This window comes from Mustela erminea, chromosome 1 (genome assembly GCF_009829155.1).
Source record: "Mustela erminea isolate mMusErm1 chromosome 1, mMusErm1.Pri, whole genome shotgun sequence".
Taxonomy (NCBI): Eukaryota; Metazoa; Chordata; class Mammalia; order Carnivora; family Mustelidae; genus Mustela; species Mustela erminea.
In genome coordinates, this window is record NC_045614.1 from 76,200,102 (window position 1) to 76,223,091 (window position 22,990).

Consider the following 22,990-nt stretch of genomic DNA (forward strand, 5'->3'; position numbering starts at 1 on the left):
ATACCTCAATATCATCAAAGCCATCTATGAAAAACCCACCGCAAATATCATTCTCAATGGAGAAAAACTGAAAGCTTTTCCGCTAAGGTCAGGAACACGGCAGGGATGTCCATTATCACCACTGCTATTCAACATAGTACTAGAGGTCCTAGCCTCAGCAATCAGACAACAAAAGGAAATTAAAGGCATCCAGATCGGCAAAGAAGAAGTCAAATTATCACTCTTCGCAGATGATATGATACTATATGTGGAAAACCCAAAAGACTCCACTCCAAAACTGCTAGAACTTATACAGGAATTCAGTAAAGTGTCAGAATATAAAATCAATGCACAGAAATCAGTTGCATTTCTCTACACCAACAGCAAGACAGAAGAAAGAGAAATTAAGGAGTCAATCCCATTTACAATTGCACCCAAAACCATAAGATACCTAGGAATAAACCTAACCAAAGAGACACAGAATCTATACTCAGAAAACTATAAAGTACTCATGAAAGAAATTGAGGAAGACACAACGAAATGGAAAAATGTTCCATGCTCCTGGATTGGAAGAATAAATATTGTGAAAATGTCTATGCTACCTAAAGCAATCTACACATTTAATGCAATTCCTATCAAAGTACCATCCATCTTTTTCAAAGAAATGGAACAAATAATGCTAAAATTTATATGGAACCAGAAAAGACCTCGAATAGCCAAAGGGATATTGAAAAAGAAAGCCAACGTTGGTGGCATCACAATTCCGGACTTCAAGCTCTATTACAAAGCTGTCGTCATCAAGACAGCATGGTACTGGCACAAAAACAGACACATAGATCAATGGAACAGAATAGAGAGCCCAGAAATAGACCCTCAACTCTATGGTCAACTAATCTTCGACAAAGCAGGAAAGAATGTCCAATGGCAAAAAGACAGCCTCTTCAATAAATGGTGCTGGGAAAATGGACAGCCACATGCAGAAAAATGAAATTGGACCATTTCCTTACACCACACACAAAAATAGACTCAAAATGGATCAAGGACCTCAATGTGCGAAAGGAATCCATCAAAATCCTTGAGGAGAACACAGGCAGCAACCTCTTTGACCTCTGCCGCAGCAACATCTTCCTAGGAACATCGCCAAAGGCAAGGGAAGCAAGGGCAAAAATGAACTATTGGGATTTCATCAAGATCAAAAGCTTTTGCACAGCAAAGGAAACAGTTAACAAAATCAAAAGACAACTGACAGAATGGGAGAAGATATTTGCAAACGACATATCAGATAAAGGACTAGTGTCCAAAATCTATAAAGAACTTAGCAAACTCAACACCCAAAGAACAAATAATCCAATCAAGAAATGGGCAGAGGACATGAACAGACATTTCTGCAAAGAAGACATCCAGATGGCCAACAGACACATGAAAAAGTGCTCCATATCACTCGGCATCAGGGAAATACAAATCAAAACCACAATGAGATATCACCTCACACCAGTCAGAATGGCTAAAATGAACAAGTCAGGAAATGACAGATGCTGGCGAGGATGCGGAGAAAGGGGAACCCTCCTACACTGTTGGTGGGAATGTAAGCTGGTGCAGCCACTCTGGAAAACAGCATGGAGGTTCCTCAAAATGTTGAAAATAGAACTGCCCTATGACCCAGCAATTGCACTACTGCGTATTTACCCTAAAGATACAAACGTAGTGCTCCATGGGGCACGTGCACCCGAATGTTTATAGCAGCAATGTCCACAATAGCCAAACTATGGAAAGAACCTAGATGTCCATCAACAGATGAATGGATCAAGAAGATGTGGTATATATACACAATGGAATACTATGCAGCCATCAAAAGAAATGAAATCTTGCCATTTGCGACAACATGGATGGAACTAGAGCGTATCATGCTTAGCGAAATAAGTCAAGCGGAGAAAGACAACTATCATATGATCTCCCTGATATGAGGAAAAGTGGTGATGCAACATGGGGGCTTAAGTGGGTAGAAGAAGAATCAATGAAACAAGGTGAATTGGGAGGGAGACAAATCATAAGTGACTCTTAATCTCACAAAACAAACTGAGGGTTGCTGGGGGGAGGGAGTTTGGGAGAAGGGGGTGGGATTATGGACATTGGGGAGGGTATGTGCTTTGGTGAGTGCTGTGAAGTGTGTAAACCTGGTGATTCACAGACCTATACCTCTGGGGATAAAAATATATGTTTATAAAAAATAAAAAATTAAAAAAAAACTATAAAAAAATAAATAAAATAATGAAGAAAAAAAAAAAAAAAAAAGCTTTGAAGAAGCCAAGCTGGCTGACACTAAATGAAGAAGGAGAGTGTCAGGAAAAGAGGTCACAAAATTAACAGGGGTCAGATCATGGAGGTTCTTTCAGGCCAGTGTAGGGAACTTGTCTTTTATTCCAAAGAAAACGGGAGCCTCATTCCACAGTTCTGAGCTTGAATAACATTTGATTTGATTCAATTTTTTTTTTTTAAGCTTTAAAGTTTTGGCTTTGCTTCTTTTTTTTTTTTTTTTTTAAAGATTTTATTTATTTATTTGACAGACAGAGATCACAGGTAGGCAGAGAGGCCAGCAGAGAGAGAGGAAGGAAAGCAGGCTCCCTGCTGAGCAGAGAGCCTGATGCAGGGCTCCATCCCAGGACCCTGGGATCAGGACCTGAGTTGAAGGCAGAGGCTTAACCCACTGAGCCACCCAGGTGCCCCGATTCAATGTTTTAAAACAATCTCTGATTGTTTTGACCAGAATAGACAATACAGGGGCACGTAGATATAAGACGACCAGCTACTGCAATAATCCAGGCAAGAAACGAAGGTGGTGTAGACCAGGGTAGTGGCAGTCGCCATGGTGAAAAGTGGTAGGATTCTGGACATAATTTGAAGGTAGAGCAAAGGAATTTTTGTCTAGCTGGAAACTGGTTGTAAGGGAAAGAGAAAATGACTCCTAAGGCTTTTGGACTGAGCTAGTAGAAGGATGAAATTTGCTGTCTACTGAGAAGATGGCTGTCAAGAGTTCAGATATATTGAGTATGAGATATCTATTGCCACATCCAAGTGGAGATCCCAAGAGGAGGATGGTAAGGGAATTTAGCAAAGAGAACAGAACTGTAGATAACATTTAGGAATTGTTCACATGCACGTGGTATTTAAAGCCAAGGAACTGGAAGAGGTAACCAAAGGAATGAGGAAATAATATGTATGTATACCCACATATATGCTATGTATATATCATTATTTATTTGACAGATGCCCTAATAATGAACATTTTAGTTATTTCTAATACCATGCAATTTGAAACAATGCTGTAATAAAAAAATTTGTCCATAGGTCACTTTGCCCATGTGAAAGAGTACTGAAGAGTAACTTCCGATGTTGAATTACTAGGTTTGAAGTATGTCTATTTTAAATTTTAGAAGTTACTCTGAATTCACTCTTGAATGAGGTGCTCACAATTTTTAATACCATAAACAGTATGTATCCTCACATCCTGGAGAACACTTCTGTTACCAAACTTTTAGATCTCTGTCAATATTTTAAGGGAAATATGGTATTTCTTTTTTCATTATCATTTTCATTTCTTAAATTTTGTAACTATGAGAAATTTTAAATATTTTCGCAGCTTTGAGATATAATTGACATATAACTATAAATTTAACATATAACTGTAAATTTAAGAGCACAACATGATTGGATACATGTATATCTTGTAAAATCATTACCACAAATAGGGTTAGCTATTACCTTCATAAACTCACATAACTTTTGTGAGTGTGTATGTAGTAAGAATATTTAAGATCTACTTTTTTTGGTAAGTCTATAATATAGTATTATTAACTTTAGTCTCCATGTTGTACATTCGATCCTGGAACTTATCCATCAATTTTCCACATTTTTAAGAGTCACTTTCTTTTCTACAGAATGATTGTTCAAGTCTTGTGTTCCTATTATATTGGTCTTTATCTTAATGGTTTGTAAGAGATTTTTATAAATTAAAAAAGTAAACCTTTGTTACATGTATTGCAAATATCTTCTCCTGTTGATAATTTATCTTTTAGATATTTGCATTGTCATTTTTGTTCATTTAAATCTTTCATCCTTCCAGCAGTAATTTGAGTGTAAGGTATGAACTATACTTCTACTTTATTTTTTTCCCAAGTAGCTAGCCATTTGTACTCACAGAATTTATTAAATAATACAACTTTAATGATTTGAGTATAACCTTACCCACCAGCTATATTTCCAAGAACTCTGGAGTCTGTTTTTGAACCTTATATTGTTCTATTTGTCTGTTGAATCACTGTTAGTACCAAACTACTTTAATTACTTGAGTTTTATTTTAATTTTACATTTTATAGGCCTAACTCCCTCTCCTATATTTAATTTTCCTATACGTTTTAGTACTCATCTTAAGTTCTTTTTAAAAAATTGAGATTGCTTTAAAATTAATTTAGGGAAAATTGATATCTTTCCGTATTTAATTTTCTAAACCAAGATGAGGATTTTACCTTTCCATTTACTTAGGTTTTATTTTCTGTCTCTTAGTAGCAAAGTTTTATTTATACAGCTCTTACATATGCTTCTTAAGCTTATTCCAGTGTATCAGGTATGTTTTGTTGCTATTATAAGTGGGAACTTTTAATCCCTTTATATTTTCACACTGGTTACTCTGTACAGTAATTTTAAAACTGCCATATAATTGAATTTTCTTATTGCTTATAATGGTTTTTTATTTGAGTTCCATGGGTTTTCCAGGTAAACAATCATCTACTAAAAAAGGTAACTTTGCTCTTTTTCTTTCCTGTATGTGTACTTTTGCTTCTTTCTTTAGTTATCTGTATTGGCCAATTATACCAAGACAATTACATAATAATAGTAATCTTATATACTTTTGAAAACCCAAATTTCCTACCTGAACAAGCAATGTCTTCTCTAATTAAAATAAAACTTTCAATTGAATGAGTCTGCATATTTTTCAAGACATGCTGAAGTGATTCACAGTTACTTAAATGGAATCCTTCTGCAGAAGCTACCAAAAAAAAAAATGGTTATTTGTAATCATCTTCATAAACTAAGCTGTTTAAGACATTATCATAATCTTTCAACTGGAATATGCTAAGGAAAGGCTTCTGGATTGACAAGAAAGAAATAAAGACTCAGCATTTTATCAAATATAACATATTTATTCCATATACTAATTACTAGGGCAAAGTTTGTGAAGGATGAATGAACATCATGCTTGAATGAATTATAGTAATAACATTGTGATTAGGTCGAATTTTAAAACACTATAGTATTTAATGAGATAAATGTTCAACTTGAAGTTACATTTTGGACAAAATTCAGCAAAGGAAATAATGCTGTCTTGAATAAGTCCAAACTAAGGCAAAAACTATTGTTCCCCGTCCCCAACCTTTTCTTAAGAAATAAAAATTTGTTTCATTGATTCTTCTTCTACCCACTTAAGCCCCCATGTTGCAACAAACCATAAGTGACCCTTAATCTCACAAAACAAACTGAGGGTTGCTGGGGGGAGGGGGGTTGGGAGAAGGGGGTGGGATTATGGACATTGGGGAGGGTATGTGTTTTGGTGAGTGCTGTGAAGTGTGTAAGCCTGGTGATTCACAGACCTGTACCCCTGGGGATAAAAATATATGTTTATAAAAAATAAAAAATTAAAAAAATTTGCTTTTAATAAAATTACCTTTTAAAAGCATGAAAACTTTTACATTTACCATTTCATCCAAAAGTCAAGTAAGATAATTAACTTTAGATTTAACAAAGAATTGTTCAAAACCAAATGGGCACTGAAAATAGGATTCAAACTCCAGCAGAAAATAATTGCCATTCAAACTCACTCTATCGACTGGAATCTAGAGGTTTCTTAACCCTTGCCTGAAATCTACTGCAGCTCTTGTGACTTTTCTGATAACCAGTAATAGAATGTCCCAGAGTTACTTAGTCCCCTGAATTTCAAAAACTAAAATGTCTACTCGCACGTTAAGAGATAAAATTCTACACTCTAGTTTAAGTTAGAACTTCTGTCCTCCACTTGCTAGGAGCATACTTCAGGCAGAAGTAGTCTTCTTTTCCTCCATGTGCTTCTCTGTCTCTCCCCACATCTTCTGGGTTCTCTGGGATTGAAAAGATTGGTGTGGAGAATGGAAAAGAAATTGCAAAAAAAAAAAACCAACCCAAAAAACCACATTTTTGACTGCTACCACAACAATTTGGGGTTGGTGTTTCCTGGTTTTAAAGTGTTTTTTATTATGGGGTGCCTTGTGGGTTTTTGGAGAACATTTTCACCAACTAGGAACAACTCCCCTAATAGAGGAGGTCTTTTTTTAGCTGGTTGCTTTTAATCCCCCACCCTATTATCATTTTTCTGCATTGTTCTGCCTAAATTGCCAAGGAGCAGAGAGCCATCTTGGTGGTGGAACCCTTCTATCACCCCGATTCTTTTCCCCACATTGTCTATGTCGTCGATACCCCAAACCATGGGAATGCTGACCATTCTCAGTGTCTCTAGCTCTTTCCACTCTGCTGCCAGACCTGATACCAGATATTCTCACTCTGTAGATTCTTTAGAGGAAAGCTGGCTGCCAGTATGCTGTGTTGCTCAAGCTCCAGAGTACACACACTGAGCTCTCAAAAAATCCCTCACACAGGAAAATCAATATCTTTCCCTTTCCCAAGATGGAGCATGAGGAGGTGCAGGGAAAATGCCACAGAATATCATTATTTTCTCCAAAGAAATTTCTGTATGTTTGACCTTTTATATCCTTGCATAAATTGGATGAAGGGCTGCCGAGTCAGTTTTGGCCCCTCCTTTGCAACGTGTAAATAATTATTTGTCTTCACCTTTTACAGTCTTAAAGACGTGTCTTTCACTAAAACCTGGACATATCTAATAATGGTAGAACTTTCAAATTATCTCCCACCCCAAAACAAAACAAAACATGAAAAGTTTTCAAACATACTTAAGAAGAAAGTTTTAAAGGCAGCTCTTCAGCAAATTTTCAAGGTGCTACAAGCTTATAAAGTCAAGGATAAAGATCAATGACTTCGCAAGAAATCATAGAAAGAGCTGGACATCTTCAAATTCAAGTAAATTCTATGATCCCAAGAAGGAATAATACCATGTCCTTTGTTATGTTTATAATACTCTGGCAACTTGAGTTTTCTCAATCAGTTTATTAAATTTAGGGTAGAGTGGGAAATAAGTAATCATCATAGAAAAAGAAAAATAAGTAATCATCATAGAAAGAGAAGGAAGACAGTCTAAAAATTTGTGTGAATTTATGAATGTAAATAAGATGATTCTTGATAGATGTATTCTTGGTAGATGAATAAGCATGTAAATTATTTGGAGTAAAGATGAGGTTTGAGACTACTAACAGATGGTTAGAGAGGGAGGATAGTACCCTATGTTTGAGAAAATTCTTAGCTGTGTCCAAAATTAAAAAGTTTGTAAACTACTGTCCTATATGATCTTGTTTCAATTTGAGTATTACTGGCTGACTGAAAGGACTTAGTATCATTTTTACATTTTCCAGGATTTGAGGAAGAAACTGAATGTCCCATTTTATTGAATAATGTTTGTGCTATTACCACACACTAACATGGAGTGGTAAAGTCAAGAAAAATAATACATGTGTTTATCCACCCAGTAAGGCCAGAGGAACAAAATCTGCAATCCATCAGAAATTCACATCTTTTGTTGCTTTATATTTTAAGATTGCTTCTTCACCTCAGAGTTTCCAATAACCCGAAGTTGTAGCAGGATAATTTTTTTTTTTTAAGATTTTATTTATTTATTTGACAGAGAGAGAGAGGTCACAAGCAGGCACAGAGAGAGGCGGGGGTGGGGGTGGTGGCGGGGAGCAAGCTCCCTGCTGAGCAGAGAGCCTGATGCAGGGCTCAATCCCAGGACCCTGAGATTATGACCTGGGTCGAAGGTAGAGGTTTAACCCACTGAACTACCCAGGTGCCCCTAAATCTTATGCTTCAAATTGGAATGTGTAAGCAGTGTCCCATTACTGATTTCTGCTAAATAAAATACAATGTAACAGCCTGCATCCAAAAAGGATAGGAAAATTGATCTCAGTCATTTGGGGGCTCACCTCTCACTTTGCCTAGGTTCATATAAATTGTAATAAAATTAACAAGGCCCGTGAAGACAGATCATTACTCTACAACCCATAGTGGTTACATGAATAGCAACATCTTTGTTTCAGTCCCTTGAAGTCAGGCAGTCTAAAGCTTATGGGCCACACCTAGACAAAAGAAGTTTTTTGGAAGTTGGGAACCTTAATGGCATGAGTTCAACCTCTCTGGGTGAACCCTGGTGCTATTCTTTTGTGAGGAGCCACTTGTCAGGGCACTGACAGACTTTTGAACTCTTCAAGTCTAAAAGGATCTCTTCCCTGCTCAGCTGCTCAGCTGCTCCTGCCTGTCCCTCTCAGAGGCACTGACTTCTCTGTTCCCAGTCCACCCTTCCCACCCTTCGGGAACTCAGGTGGGGAAGACAGGCAAGCTCTGCTTTTGACCTTCACAAGAGAAAACTCCCCTGACACATGGGAACATAAGGGGCCTAACTACTTTTTGGAACAAACAAAAGGGGAAAACACCATCAAAGTAAATATCATCAACCAACCACTCGTGTTTGGTGGGCTGGGGACAAGCATTTCTTGGTTAAGGGACTTTGAATATTAGAATAGATAGGTAGGTGGCAGTCTTTCCTCCTCTCTCCTTGGCACCTTACTTCCTTACTCCACCTATGATTTTTCCTTAATTTTCCCCCATAGTACTCCTTGACAACTAACATACCTATATCTTTGTTATTATTTGTTTGTTTACTATGGGTCTTAACCTACTAATTTAAGTCTTATGAGGGCATTTGAATTTTGTTTGTTTTGTGCACATCTGAGCCTAGAAGAGTTGTAAATAATAGAAGCTCAGTAAATATTTATTACTATAAATAAACATCTTTTTGTTCAGGGTGGCACTGACAAAAACCAGTCAAAACTGGAGATGAAAATGAAAGCTACTGCATTTTTAATCCTGAATTATGTGATTAACCCTTGAAGAGTAAAAGAAAAATTTATAAGGATGAGGAGTATTGGGCATTATGATATGGTAATATTACTTCTAAGATAACATAGAACTTTTCAGTTCTTGTATAGAAATCAGATCTGTAAAATAATTCATGGGCCACTGATTTGTTCCATGATATTAGTAAGTATATTTTTTTCTTAGAAAAAAAAAAGTGCATCTAATTTCAAGTACTTTAAATACTATGTAAAAAAACAGTACCTAATTTTGAAACTAGAGTAGTTCAATCAAATGCTTTTTTATGTAACCTATTTGGGAGATGGTAGAGCCTCACTACAGTCCTGTAGGTACAATAGCAGTATCTATAATCCAAAATTATCATTTTGGTTACATCGGTATTAAAGTTAACTGCAAAAAAGTACTTAAAATTTAGAAAATTTATCTTTTAGAACACAATGTTGAACATATATTAAAGAGCTGAAAAACAAGAATCATAGGTACTTAGCCTGCTTTACTGAGCTTCATAAATTCATTGAAATGACTTCAAATATTGACCATTACTTTAAGTTATTTCTTACATAATATGCCATTAGAAACATGAGACTATAATTCATAGATTTTATAATCTAAAAATATATGAAAGAATTTTCCTTTTAAATGCATCTCTACTGAATGTTTGAGGTACTCTGCCTGGTGATTTACGTTAATTGTTGCTATTTATACATTCAGACTTGCCGTGTAGGTCGCTGACTCTAACCATGCATTGCCCTGATGCATCGTTCTATTTACTATCACACCAAAGCTATCGCTCTTCTCCTCTCTTGGGCAGATTGTTTTCACTTAAAGCAATTCGGTAGAAAGTTAATCACAGGAGATCTTGTCCTCCTTAAATTGGATTTCTGCAACAGCAACCAGTAATCTAGACAGTAAGAACATTCCCGTTCCTTTGATGCACGCTAGAAGATAGTCATATCACACCCGTTTGCATCATACACTTCTTGGTTTCCTTCCTCTTACCCTTCATCTTTAACATAGACTTATATAATCTTCATATAGTCAACTCCGGATTATTTAGATAGTTTATTTCAATTATTGAACACTTGAAGGAACTATTGCTTTCAAAATCTTACTAACCTATTGTTTACTCTACGTTTCCTTTGCACATAAATAGGAATTTTGCTTACTCTAACTCAGCAGGACTTTAAGATCAAAATAACTTATGTCCACTCTCCACACTACTGGAAAGTGTGAACTACCTAAATTAACAACAACAACAACAAAAAGTGTTCTAGTTTTGCTTAGTCTGATCCTTTACAAGATCTCAGAGATTATAGATTATGTCTGAGAGACAATACTAAGACACTGAGAATGCAATGAGCACCAGTGGAGAAATTAGGAAGAAAGAGTAAGAAAATCTGAGAGTCCAATTACAGTGTGATTCCATTACTTGGCTTGAAATATTGGGAATTACCAAAACAGGAACTGAGCATTCCTTGTGAAGGTGGGTGTAGAGGGCAGAGGAGAAAGCCAAGCAGTTTAAAGCAGTACCAGCAGAAAATCAGAAAAATCACAGGATACCAGATGATGCACTTTTTATTAACTTAGATTTTGATATATATTTACTAAGTAATCTGAAGATCTACAACTGCTACATGCTGTGGTGGTGGTGGTGGTGGTGGTTTTTTAAAAGAAGTTCCAGTCTGACACTTTAGTGTGGTCTATTGTTTTTACTGACATTCTTCTGAAAACAATTTTTATACAACCAATATATTGGTCACTTAGTGTGATGGACCTGAAACCAGATTTTGAGAGAAGGAGAGAAAAAGAAGAGGGCTCCAGCTGTGACAGCAGGGAAAAAATCAACCGCCACCAAAGAAAGAAACTTTTTAAAGGGACAGGGGAGTCTAACATAATTTTGCTAAAGATTTGTCTGGCTTCATTAGTACCACAAACTTAAATACACGTATATGTTTCACACACATACACACATAACACAACATAATAAAAATAATAAAAAAAATAAAAATTTTCATAAATATTTTCTTTAGCTAATTCCAGAAAACATAAAAAATAAGTATTTATAGTGAGATAATCTGCTACAGACTGGTGTTTGAGATTCACTGAGGAACTACATAGATTCACAGAACATTCCTGAGTATGTAGGTTCAGGAATATATGTATTTGTATACATATATATGCAAATATATATCAGAAATACATACATACAAATATATGTATATATTTTTTTCCTAGTTTTATTGAGAAATAATTAACACACATCACTGTGTAAGCTTAAGGGATACAGCATGATGGTTTGTTCTGCATATATTGTGAAATGATTACCACAAAAGTTTGGCTAATATCCATCTTCTCATATAAATACAATAAAAAGAAAGGAAAGAAGAAAAAACAAAAAAAATGGTTTTCCTTACGATGAGAACTCTTTGGATTTACTCCCTTAACAACTTTCTTATATATCACATAGGAGTGTTAGCTATAGTCATCATGTCATACCTTACCCCAGTACTTAATTTACCTTATAGTGGGAAGTGTGTACCTTTTGACCACCTTCCTCCAATTCCCCTCCTCCACCCTCTACCTCTGATAACCACAAACCTGACCTCTTTTTCAATGAGTTTGCTGTCATTGTTTCAATTCCACATATAAGTGAGGTCATATGGTATTCATCTTTTTCTGTCTCACTTATTTCACTTAGTATAATGCTTTCAGAGTTTATCCATGTCATCATAAATGGTAGGATTTCCTTACCTTTTTTATGAATAATAAGGAATAGAAATGTTTTTAAAGAGCTCTATGATAATGAGCAATTTTAGGAACTGGCAATAGAGCAAAACAAAACAAAACAAAACAAAACAAAACAAAAAACAAATCCTGGCATTGAGATACCAATGTTTGTATTAATAATAAACAATTACCACTAAGGTTACAAGAGAACAGATACTAGGTTTTAATAGTAGTCATGAAGAGGTCCTAAATCTCTGGCTAAGAATCAATACATGAAGAAGAAAACTTTCACATCTTTGTCCAACTTGGAAAATTCTGGTTTATGGCTAATTAATCAAGTTGGTTGAATTAACAGCAGGAGATCAATAAGAAGGATATTGTGATCTTCTAGTTTATAGATGATAGCTCATTATGAATTTGGTATGCTTATGAAGATTAGAAGCAGAAAGCCCAGCATAAATTTCAAGCAGGTTGACACATAATGTAAAAACCTGGTATTTGTAATCAGAAGACCTAGGCTTGAGTCCCAGTTCTGCTGTTGTGTGTGACCTTAGTCAAGTCACTTAACCTAAGCTTCAACTTTCTTAACAATGAATGAAGATCACATGAGAGAGTGCATGAAAAAGTACTTTGTAAAGTATAAAGCTTTTTTTCAAATGTTCATTATTAATGTCATAACTGATCAGGACATAAATATTTATCATTTGGTTTATGCAATCCAAGATAATGAGATAGGAACCATCCACAGAAGGGAGGAGCTGACTGGGTACATATTTTATTTTCACAGGAGTTCTGTGAAAGAGTCTACTATTAATTTTTTAATTTACTAATTATCCAATGCTTGTGCAGTGCCAGGTGTCAAGAATAGCTTTAAGCACCTCACAAACAACTTATTTTAACTTCCTAACAAGCTCATGAGGTAGTTACTGTTGCTATCTTCATTTTACAAATAAGGAAATAGAGGTATTGAGTTTAGAACTTGCCCAGACTCTTATAGTTAGCAAGTGACACAGTTGGAATTCATATACAGGCTATCAAGCTCCAGAATTCGTGGGCCCAAGCACTATAATATTTTATTTCACTAAAAGGCAATTCTGTAGGGGTGCCTGGGTGGCTGAGTCAGTTAGTGGTCTGCCCTTGGCTCAGGTCATGATCTCAGGGTCCTGGGATGGAGCCCTGTGGTGGGCCCCCTAATCAGTAGGGAGTCTGCTTCTCCTTCTCCCTCTGCCCCTCTCCCCTCTCATGCTCTCTCTCTCTGATAGAAAAATAAAATCTTTATTAAAAAAAAAAAGGCAACTCGGGATGCCTGGGTGGCTCAGTGGGTTAAGCCGCTGCCTTCAGCTCAGGTCATGATCTCAGGGTCCTGGGATCGAGTCCCACATCGGGCTCTCTGCTCAGCGGGGAGCCTGCTTCCCTCTCTCTCTCTGCCTGCCTCTCTGCCTACTTGTGATCTCTGTCTGTCAAACAAATAAATAAAATCTTTAAAAAAAAAAAAGGCAACTCTGTTGCCCAAATATCAAAGATGGTATTATGAAGGGTTTTGCAGCTCATATCATAAGAAATAGAAAGTATCAAAAATAACAGAGAACTTCCATCTGGTACTTTCTATATCAGGTCATATTTATACTTCTTTGGAAAATTTCTTCTAGGATTATTAATTAGTCATTGAAAACTTAAATCACCATTGAACATATGGTTAAATATTCAATTTTATGTTACAAGTTTTTTCATAATTTTTAAAAAGAATAAAAAACTTGAATTTATTGTGACAATTTAAAGAATTTTGCATATTCTGCTTTCAAGTTGTAGACTTTTTTTTTTTTAAGATTCATTTATTTGAGAGAGAGAGAGCAGGAGGGAAGGGAGAGAGAGAGAACCCCAAGCAGACTCCCTATTGCATGTGGAGCCCAATGTGGGCCTCCATCCCAAGACCCTGAGATCATCACCTTAGAGTGATGACTCACCTAAGAGTCAGACACTCAACCAACTGAGCCACCCAAGTGTTCCTCAAGTTGTAGACTTTTTATTTTGCAGAACTAAGTATATCATTAAGTCTGTAGGAAGAAAGCTATTGTGAACACTGCTACATAAAATGACAGGACTAGTAAAGAACTATTAGTAATAAAGTATTACTAATATATTGATGAAACAGAGAACATGAAGCAAAGTGAACACTTGAGTCCATGGGTAATTTTAAGGCCTGTGTTCACCTGAAGTGTGGCTATCTCCCACTGCTCTGGCCAGGCTGTCTGTTACAGCTAGGAATATTCAACAGAACTGGGAGGATAGGTTTAAATCAGCCATGAAAATAAGCATGTGCTTATTTGTTCTGAGCCTTAAAAATGTCAGGATTGGCCTAATGAATTTTAAGCAATAGTACATAGAGTTAGCAAGACCTGGACCTAAAGGAAAGCTCCTTGGCTGATATTTTCTACTCCACATCTACTTGTTTTTTTGTTTTTTTTTCATGGAATATGTGTTTATGGGAAAACAATTGCTGTATTTATTACAGACAATCGCTCAGATTCTGTTTCACAAAAGAATTGTGAGAGAAGGTGGGAATTCTAGAAGAGGATGGTTAAATATGTGATACAGAATCAGTACACATTCTGGGAACTAAACAAAATGGTGAGCAAGTGGTAATTCTGAAATTTATTTCCAAAGTTAGTTTAGTAAGTATTGTTTAGGGTTTAGGGAGAATGGGTTTTGACTGAGTCATGGACTAGTCCTGGCCTTAGGCTATAAGATATGATATAATCAATTAATATGTGAGGGAATTAGAAAGAAATGAAAAAGGAAAGATAGTAGATCAATTGTAGACTTTCAGCTATATGATTATGAGTTTTGGGTTTCACTCTTCACTAATGGAAGAATGTACCAAAAAGTTACTACATTATTTACTAATTTAAGAACCCTAACATAAAAGACTCATCTTAAAGCAGACTTACTCATAGAGGGATGATTCTGAAGGCAATTTAGTGAGCCTTGTATTTTGGCTTAAAAACAATGTTCTGACTCTGGTTCCTTTAAGAGAAACTAAACACTTCTAGAAAATTGAGGAAGCTATATGTTGGAATTTCTTAGAAAAGATTACTGCTGTTCCAGTGAAGAGTCAACATGAAAAACCTAGGTGATACTTAACACATTTTTCATGCATTTGATGATGGGAAAGGTAGCCACCTGTTCTATCCTTTATAAGCTGAGTATAAAGTTGGCCATATTATTTGGATTTGGACTTTTTAACTTCAGTAGAAGTTCACAGCTATCTAAATTCATAAGAGATGAAGTTGGGAGATGACAGAGGTGAATTCAAGAATTTATTTGGAGCAGCCAAGTCAGCATACATAAATGTGAGTGAATCAAAAAGCAGAACAGAGATAGGGAAAGAAACTGGTTTCATTCAGTTGCAAAGAACATGAAAGATAGTATTTCCTATTCTCCTTCCAAATTCCATCAAACAAATCCAAAGTACTTGGGGACTATTCACTCACCAAAGAGTCAGATTAAGAAGGCTCTAACTTATCTCCTCCTTTGAATAGTTCAGAGCACTTCTGTTTACATTAATCTAGAAAAGCACTGCAGCAATGGCCTCTTCAGTCATGTACTAAAGAATCAAAACATAAGATGATCCATTAGTTTTATTTCCTCCCATTGCTGCGACTATCATGTTGGTTGATAGAAAACACTGAATTTATATCATTTTTCACATATGATCTTAAGAGAAAAGATATTATTCATCTTATTGTTCTTGGTATCTTTTTGTAGATGTGGGTTTCTAAGGAAAGGAAATAAGTAATTTTAAAAGTATACTTCACCTGTACTTCCAATGAATAACATCACCTAATGTCTATTAAGAGCCTACTACAGTGACTATACTTATTGTGGTGAGCATTAAGTAATGTATAAAATTGTCAAATCACTATGCTGTCCATCTGAAACTAATAAAACATTGTATGTCAGCTATACTTCAAAAATAATAATTTAAAAAGAGCTTATTATATGACAAAGCAGTATACCAAACGCTTTGCATGTAGTATCTCAGTTAACCCTACAACATCTTTATGAGGCAGATGCTATTTCAACCTCCTTTTTAAAGTGAGGCATGTGGGATTCATGAAGACTGAGTGACTTGCCTGAGGTTAATTATCTGGTAAGCAGCACAGCCAACGTTCAAAACCAAAAGAGCATGGCTCTAGCGCCTGCCTTATTAACTGGTATGACAACTTAATTTTTTCCCCCTAATATCCACTGCTATGGAAGTTTTCTTGGTTTATTTATCACAAGTTAAGGTCACAGTTGCATAAATATGTTCTAATTACTTTAACTTTTCTCCAGGCCCCAAACTAAAGAATGCTTAGAAAACAAGGACACAAACAAAAAATCTTAATCCAATAGTACCAAATTTACAGCAAATTTTATATCAAATATGGCACTTGTATAATAAAAACTTACTGAGAGTTTGATAGCTATACAATTATTTGCCAGCAGGAAATAGCATAGATGGTCCCCAACTTATGATGGTCCGACTTACAATTTTTTGACTTTACAATGGTGCTAAAGTGATATACATTCAGTAGAAACCATACTTCAGATTTTGAATTGGAATCTCTTTCTGCCCTAGCAATATGTGGTCGATACTCTCTCAGGCAGTGGTAGTAAGCCATAGCTCCTGGTCAGCACACAATCATGAGGGTAAATAACCCATACACTGACAACCTTTTGTAGCCATACAATTATGCTTTTTTCACTTTTGGTACAGTATTTGATTACATGCAATATTCAATGCTTTATTATCAATTAGACTTTGTATTAGATGATTTAGCTCAATTTTAGGCTAATGTAGGTGCTCTGAGAACATTTAAGGTAGGCTACACTTAACTATGAGGTTGAGTAGATTATGTGTATTAAATGCATTTTTGACTCATGATGTGTTCAACTTACAATGAGTTTATCTGAACGTAACCACATTGTAAGATGAGGAAGATATATATAGCAAATGTAGTTTTCCACTGAGTTGGCTAAACAGATTTATATTCACTTTCACTCCATTACTCTAAGAACAAAACACTGCCTGATGATCTAGTTATAAACTAATTTGCTAATCCTTATTACACATTACATTCTTAGAATTTGGATCCTAAAGAGCAGAACACTTGCTCAAATAGATCTTAATTCAGATGCACTTGTTATGACTATTGCAAATGTAATTTGAAAATATCTAGAGTTCTGCTTCACACTAGTCCTCCAAAGGGGAACCTCAAGGGGCAAATAAAGAGAATATCTACCAGAGACTGCCATGATTCAACATGTATATTAGAATTATAAGGTGAAAATTTTCCTCATTTTGTAGGTACAAATCTGGGAAAACATTCAACAATAAATTAGGCGAATGCATATGAATAAATACACTAGCATGGTACAGAAAGAGAAATAATCTGGACTTTGGAGGCAGATATTGTAACTCTAATAATTATTGCATCACCTGGTAGCTGACTGACCTTGGGCTAGACAAGTGGCCTGAATCTCAGTTTCTTCTATATGTCAAATAGTGACAATGCCTATCTTCATGGGGCTGCTCTAAGACTTTGAAAATTATATGAAATGGATCTATCCAATTCATGGCCTAGGGGAGAGACTCACTATACTATATCATTGCTGTTTGTAGGCTCTTCTAGCTGTTGGACTCATCATACTGCATGCTGATGTGAGAGTCCTTTGTTGCAGGGTATTTACTAAACCAAATTTATACTCATTACATTGATCATCAGTTGGTAATTTCTACTCATATGTTTATCACAGCAAAGAAACAAACTTATTTAATACATTACTGTAGGATAGCAAGTTGTATTATCACATCTATTTACAGATTTGGAAGAGTTAAGAGTAATGTGATTTCAGTCATTTGGCCAAATTCTCAAGGGTACTAAAATTTCAGAACGGTTCTTCTAAAGATATAAGTTACAAAGAACTGTGACATCCTCCATTTCATCATTAGTGTATCTTTTGGAATAATCCCAGGTGCTTAACACAAGGTCTATATCTTCTTCACATTGTTTACTTATTACCTGGTGGGGAGAGGGAGGTAGTTTGCTAAGAGTGGTCAATTCAGGGATCCAGTATGAGAGAGCAGCAAATCAACACTTCAAACATTATCAGTCCCAGGGCCACAGGGAAAGACCGAAGTCTGGAGGATATTGCACTGCACACATTTGCACATACAAAGAGGTAATATTCATAAATTTCATACAACTCACTTGCCCCATCCCACCCCAATTATCAAATGTGCAATTCTACTTTGCAACAGGAAGGAAGAGACTTGGAAAGTTCTGGTGAACACTATCAATGACTCCTCCAATTAGGAAGCAGAACTGTAAGAGCTGCGGAGCCCAAGTTAGCAATATGGCACTGCTTCCCGGAAGATACAGGCAATTCCACAATACAATGGGTAAATTCTCAAATGATATCTGGAACCCAAACAGATGGCTGCATACCTATAGGTACATCCTACATACAGTAGTAAGCAGACTACTAAAATATATAGCCCAAAAAATCAGTTCACATCACGAACAAAATAACCCCCTACATTTTACCACAAGAGCATCACAGCATCAGAGGTGAACTACCTACCTACTTTTCTTGGCAACATGAAAAACTAGAAAAGTGTAGGCCAAGCAATTATTGGTTGGAATACATTTCTTATGTCCAAGAAAAATTATAATGACTCTATATAACCAATAAGATAGATGATCAACTTCAACATACTAGAAATACTAAGATCAAATTATATAGCAGCTTTATCAGCAATATCTATAGATTATGCATAATGCTGAATGACAGGAGTGACCTTAAAGCTGTGTTCAGTGAAATAGATCATTATTGGGTTTGACATGTGAACGTATGGCAGTAAGCACAATCTCCAGGCAAACCTAAGTGAAAGACTAATCAAAGAAGTAGAAGGCAACAGGAAACAACAAGCCATAAGCACAGTTATATTACTACACTAGTAGAGATAAAGCTGACAAAACTCTGATGCCTCAAGTTGGGAAAATTTAGGCAGTGGTTCTTACTCTCTGGACTGCACATTATATTCATTTGACAGACTTAAAATTACTGAGGCCTAGCCCTACTCCAAGAGATTCTGATTTAACTGATCTACTAGCCTGGAGCCCAGGCATTACCATGTTCTTGTTGGTGTTGTCATTTTGTTGTTATTTTGTAAAGCTTTCTAATGTATAGCCAGGCTCAAGAAATGCTAAACTAAGTCATGTAATCTATCAAACTAAAAAATAAACTTGCAAGTAATGGGTTCCTCAGACAGGTATCTGCTAAATATAAAAGAACAGCATTTGTGCTAGTGGGGAAAAATTATTTCCCATGCATTAACACTTAAAAAAATAGCCATTCAGCACATGTTCACATCTATTTTCTTTAAAGGGAGATTTCACCTGTCTTTATAGCTACTGATTTTATAGTAAATGAAAAAATAAAATGTATCCATAAACTAATATAAATCACAAGTACACAACTAAATACCACGTTCAACTTTTTTCTAAAGTATATCCCAGTGTATCTATGAGAAATTTTATTTATTATGTAAAACCTTATCATCTGTACCAATCAATAGACAGTGACAGCTCTGTTGTGCATTCAACAATGAAATTAGTAAGTCGGTGGGTCCCATAAATATATCAACAAGGGGAAAGTGACTATTCAAAAAAAAAAAAAAAAGCTTGGCAAACACAAATTAGAAGTTAAAATTTTCATAATCTAACACTAAAAAGATATTTCATTTTCTTATAAATGCATATAATGTCTTTCTAGGATAACATATTTCTCTCCCACCTTAACATATATACTGTAAAATATTTATAGTCCATATGCAGTGAAAACACTAAAATATTTAATCATCTGGTAAACTAAACTTACACAGATTAGGATAAAATGATATTGAAATAAGGTATGAAGTAAGATTTAGTTGATTAAAGCAGTGAAAGTTATAAATGCCTATCATTCTTTGCTGGTTTTAGAAAAAGAGATCAGACAACCTGTGCAATATGCATCCCACCTCCACTTCTAGAGGAATCTTTAAGAAAATCCACATTGTCTACTATGCATTAATTTTTGTGTGAGTGATCTTTTTTCATGGGGGAAAGGGATGTGAACTTAATATCCAGATCAATGTACTACAGTGTAGAGAAAGCATTTGAGGATATGAGAGCCCTGGTGCAGAGAGGACCACTAAAAGATTAAATTTTGGAGAAGTCTAAGCAAGAAAACGGTAGGCTGGGGTTACTAATATTTCCATCTCTCAGGTACAGTGAAATCTCAGCTGTCCCTGGACAATACGTATTTTGAAATTACTCTTTTTCTATCAGTTTCTCATGTGCAAAATTTTTGACCATTTTTCAACCTTGGCTGGCAGTATTTCTGAGTCAACTTTCTTCCTTTCTATTTCTTGACTAGACTGGTGTCAATGAGGTGTCAGTGTGAGTCTTCCCTTCTGGGTAAGCAGATCCTTAGATTGGCAGAAGTGGGGAATCAGAACACAGAGGGACAATCTGGCATGTGCTTGATGAATTTGTGGTAGAAGGGAATTCTTGAATGAATGAAGCCTTGAATGAAGAGACCCACAGATAAAGGCACCTAAATTATACCAGCTCCAAGGGAGCAAGTAAAGAAAAGAAGACACAGATAAAAAGAGTAAGGGACAAAGAAAGAGCCTAGGAAAGGTACCCTGCATGACTGTAGAGGAGATAGCCTGCCCCAGAGCTTGTAAGCACCCAGTGGATTATTCACCTAAGAGCACTTGGTTAGCTGGAGGAGTAAGGGGAGGAAGAGGGGAAACAAATACTTTATTTTTTTCTGTCCTCATCCTTGCATTAGGGGGCTGCTTAATTTAAGCAGCCTTGAATTGATGGTCTTTGTAAGAATTTCTAAGTTTACTTGAATGTTTTCAGAAGGTTAAAAACTTATGGCTTCAGATGTTTGAGTTTGGCTTTGTTTTGCATCAGATTTTGCCCTTGTCCTGACACAATTCAAATCCCAAGAGAGATATCAATTGAGACAATTTAAAAATTCACTTCTGGTTTTTACTTATATTTAAATATAATTTCTTAAGAATGTCTTGCTCTTCATCATATTGTCAGATCTCTAAGATTCTAAGGTCTGTTTCATGAGAAGCTAGCAGTTTTCCCTGTTCTTTAGGAAAGGGGAAAGGGCACAGAAAGGAGAACAATTCTTGTATTCTGTGGTTGCCAGCAGAAGCGCCTAGGAGCACATCCAAAATGTCAGAGCAGAGAAGGCGCCTCACATTAAGATGATTGGCTCACAACTACCATGAAATGAAAGTATGTATTTTATTCTGTACTTAAATATTTTCATTAGAATGGCCTTCCCTTTCAGTTGCTTTCAAGTTGGATGGGAAAAGATACTGCTTATGCCAAAGATATAGCAAAAGCCCATTTTGAAGGACCTCAAATTCACACAGATTTACTTATACTGTGGACTAAAGGACGTGCCTTAAATGTACATACACTTACATGTGTATTTGAACATAGATATTTCCACTATAAAATAGAAACCATCCAAACAGCCGAAGGAACCCACATTTGACATCTATTTTTAAATCAGACTTCTAATGAAAGTATGGTTTGCAGATGAAAAGTTTCAATATTAGAATACAGACACAGATAATTGAATTGATTTATAATGACTAAACTAAACCATGGAAATAAGCCCAGTTCGCCTATTCTCATTAACCTGAGAGTCCAGTCTATTCATTAGTTGTAGTGTGTGATTTAAAGTTGAAAAAGTAAAAAAGATACTAAAGGAGTTAGTATAATATAATATTCTCTTTGAAATTTGAAAATCTAGTTGCATTCCATAATTAATTTTCCCTGTGAGCTAGGCCTCCAACTTAAAGTCTTCTCAAGGGGATTTTTAAAAACTACCAAATGATAATATTAAAATTGTTTCAAAAGGCAATTATGTAAAGTCCTCAGTTGATTTATACTGCATTGCCATTCAGAAAAGAAAATTTAAAACTACCCTACTTCCCACATTTTCTTTGAAAAAACTTGTTTAAAAATACAAATATTCAATTTTAAACAAATAGTACACACTGTTTCATTTATATAAATATAAAAATAAATAATTAGGTATCTTTTAGGCTCTAAACAAAAATGGCCGTAACTAAAAACAAGTGCAAAAGAAAAAAGCTTTGATGTTACTGTACCTACCTTTAATGTGATACTATAATATCCAACAAATGTTGCATTTATCCATGATCTTGAATGGGGATCTCCCAGGAATTCTACATGATATTGTTCAACATTTCCATCCAGGTCATAGATCACGTATTTCCCTTTAAAAGAATCTCGGCAAAGTATCCCTGGCCAACTTCAAAAGAAAGTATTTTTAATTATTTAATTATTATGCATTAAGAAAGGCAGAAATCAGTGCATCTGTTATAATCATATACCAAACTTTCTCCTTTTAATTTTAATAACTCACAAAACTTAAACATATTGCCTTGTATCCTTTAAAAGTAGGATACTCATTTGATAAGTCATCAGTTGTGCCTTTGTAGATATAGAAAGCTTTGGTAAAGTCACATATTTAAGATAAACATAAAATACAAGGATAAAGAATTATAAGGCAAAAGAATGATTTCTAGGATCAGGAAGAGACATTTAGACACTGCTAACAGGAAAGGTTAAGATTCATGGCAAGTTTGAATCAACTCTAAGCAATAAGAATGCGTAATTACTAAAATGTTAACCCACTGGCAGAGCTTCTGATGGGGCAGGAGAGAGCTCTCATTTCCTGAGCCAGGGCTGCCCAAAGGGTACTGATAGCGCAGGCTGTGATAACATTGGAGATTCTAACTACTGTGGGGCAAGCAGAAATAGAGCCTGGCAGTTTTATTTTGCCCCCCGCCCCTCTGCTCCATTGGAAGGAGACCAAATTTATAAAAATTTTTAGTACTGGAAGTAAAATTTATCCTTTACTAAAAATAAACCTTAAGGGGTATATCCTTTTGTGCCATAAACCTCTAGAAATTCTACTAGAAATACATTTCATCTTTTTCTTTGAGAAAAATAAAATACATACACATTAACTAAGTTTTAACTATTTTACCAATCTTTCTGGCCTAGACCTACTGTTTGGAGTCTAAAGTAGGAAAGGAAGACAATAA

The 22,990-nt window shown here is 35.6% G+C and overlaps 1 protein-coding gene across 5 annotated transcripts in view; it reads right to left on the minus strand.

The window, feature by feature from the left end:
- The window catches only part of ZCWPW2 (zinc finger CW-type and PWWP domain containing 2), a 128,360-nt gene that overhangs the window by 54,202 nt on the left and 51,168 nt on the right, over positions 1-22,990 (minus strand). For all 5 annotated transcript variants that reach the window (XM_032322856.1, XM_032323089.1, XM_032322942.1 and 2 more), the window contains one exon: positions 22,032-22,191. In XM_032322856.1, coding sequence (XP_032178747.1) covers positions 22,032-22,191 — 160 coding nt within the window. The remainder of the gene's footprint in view (positions 1-22,031; positions 22,192-22,990) is intronic.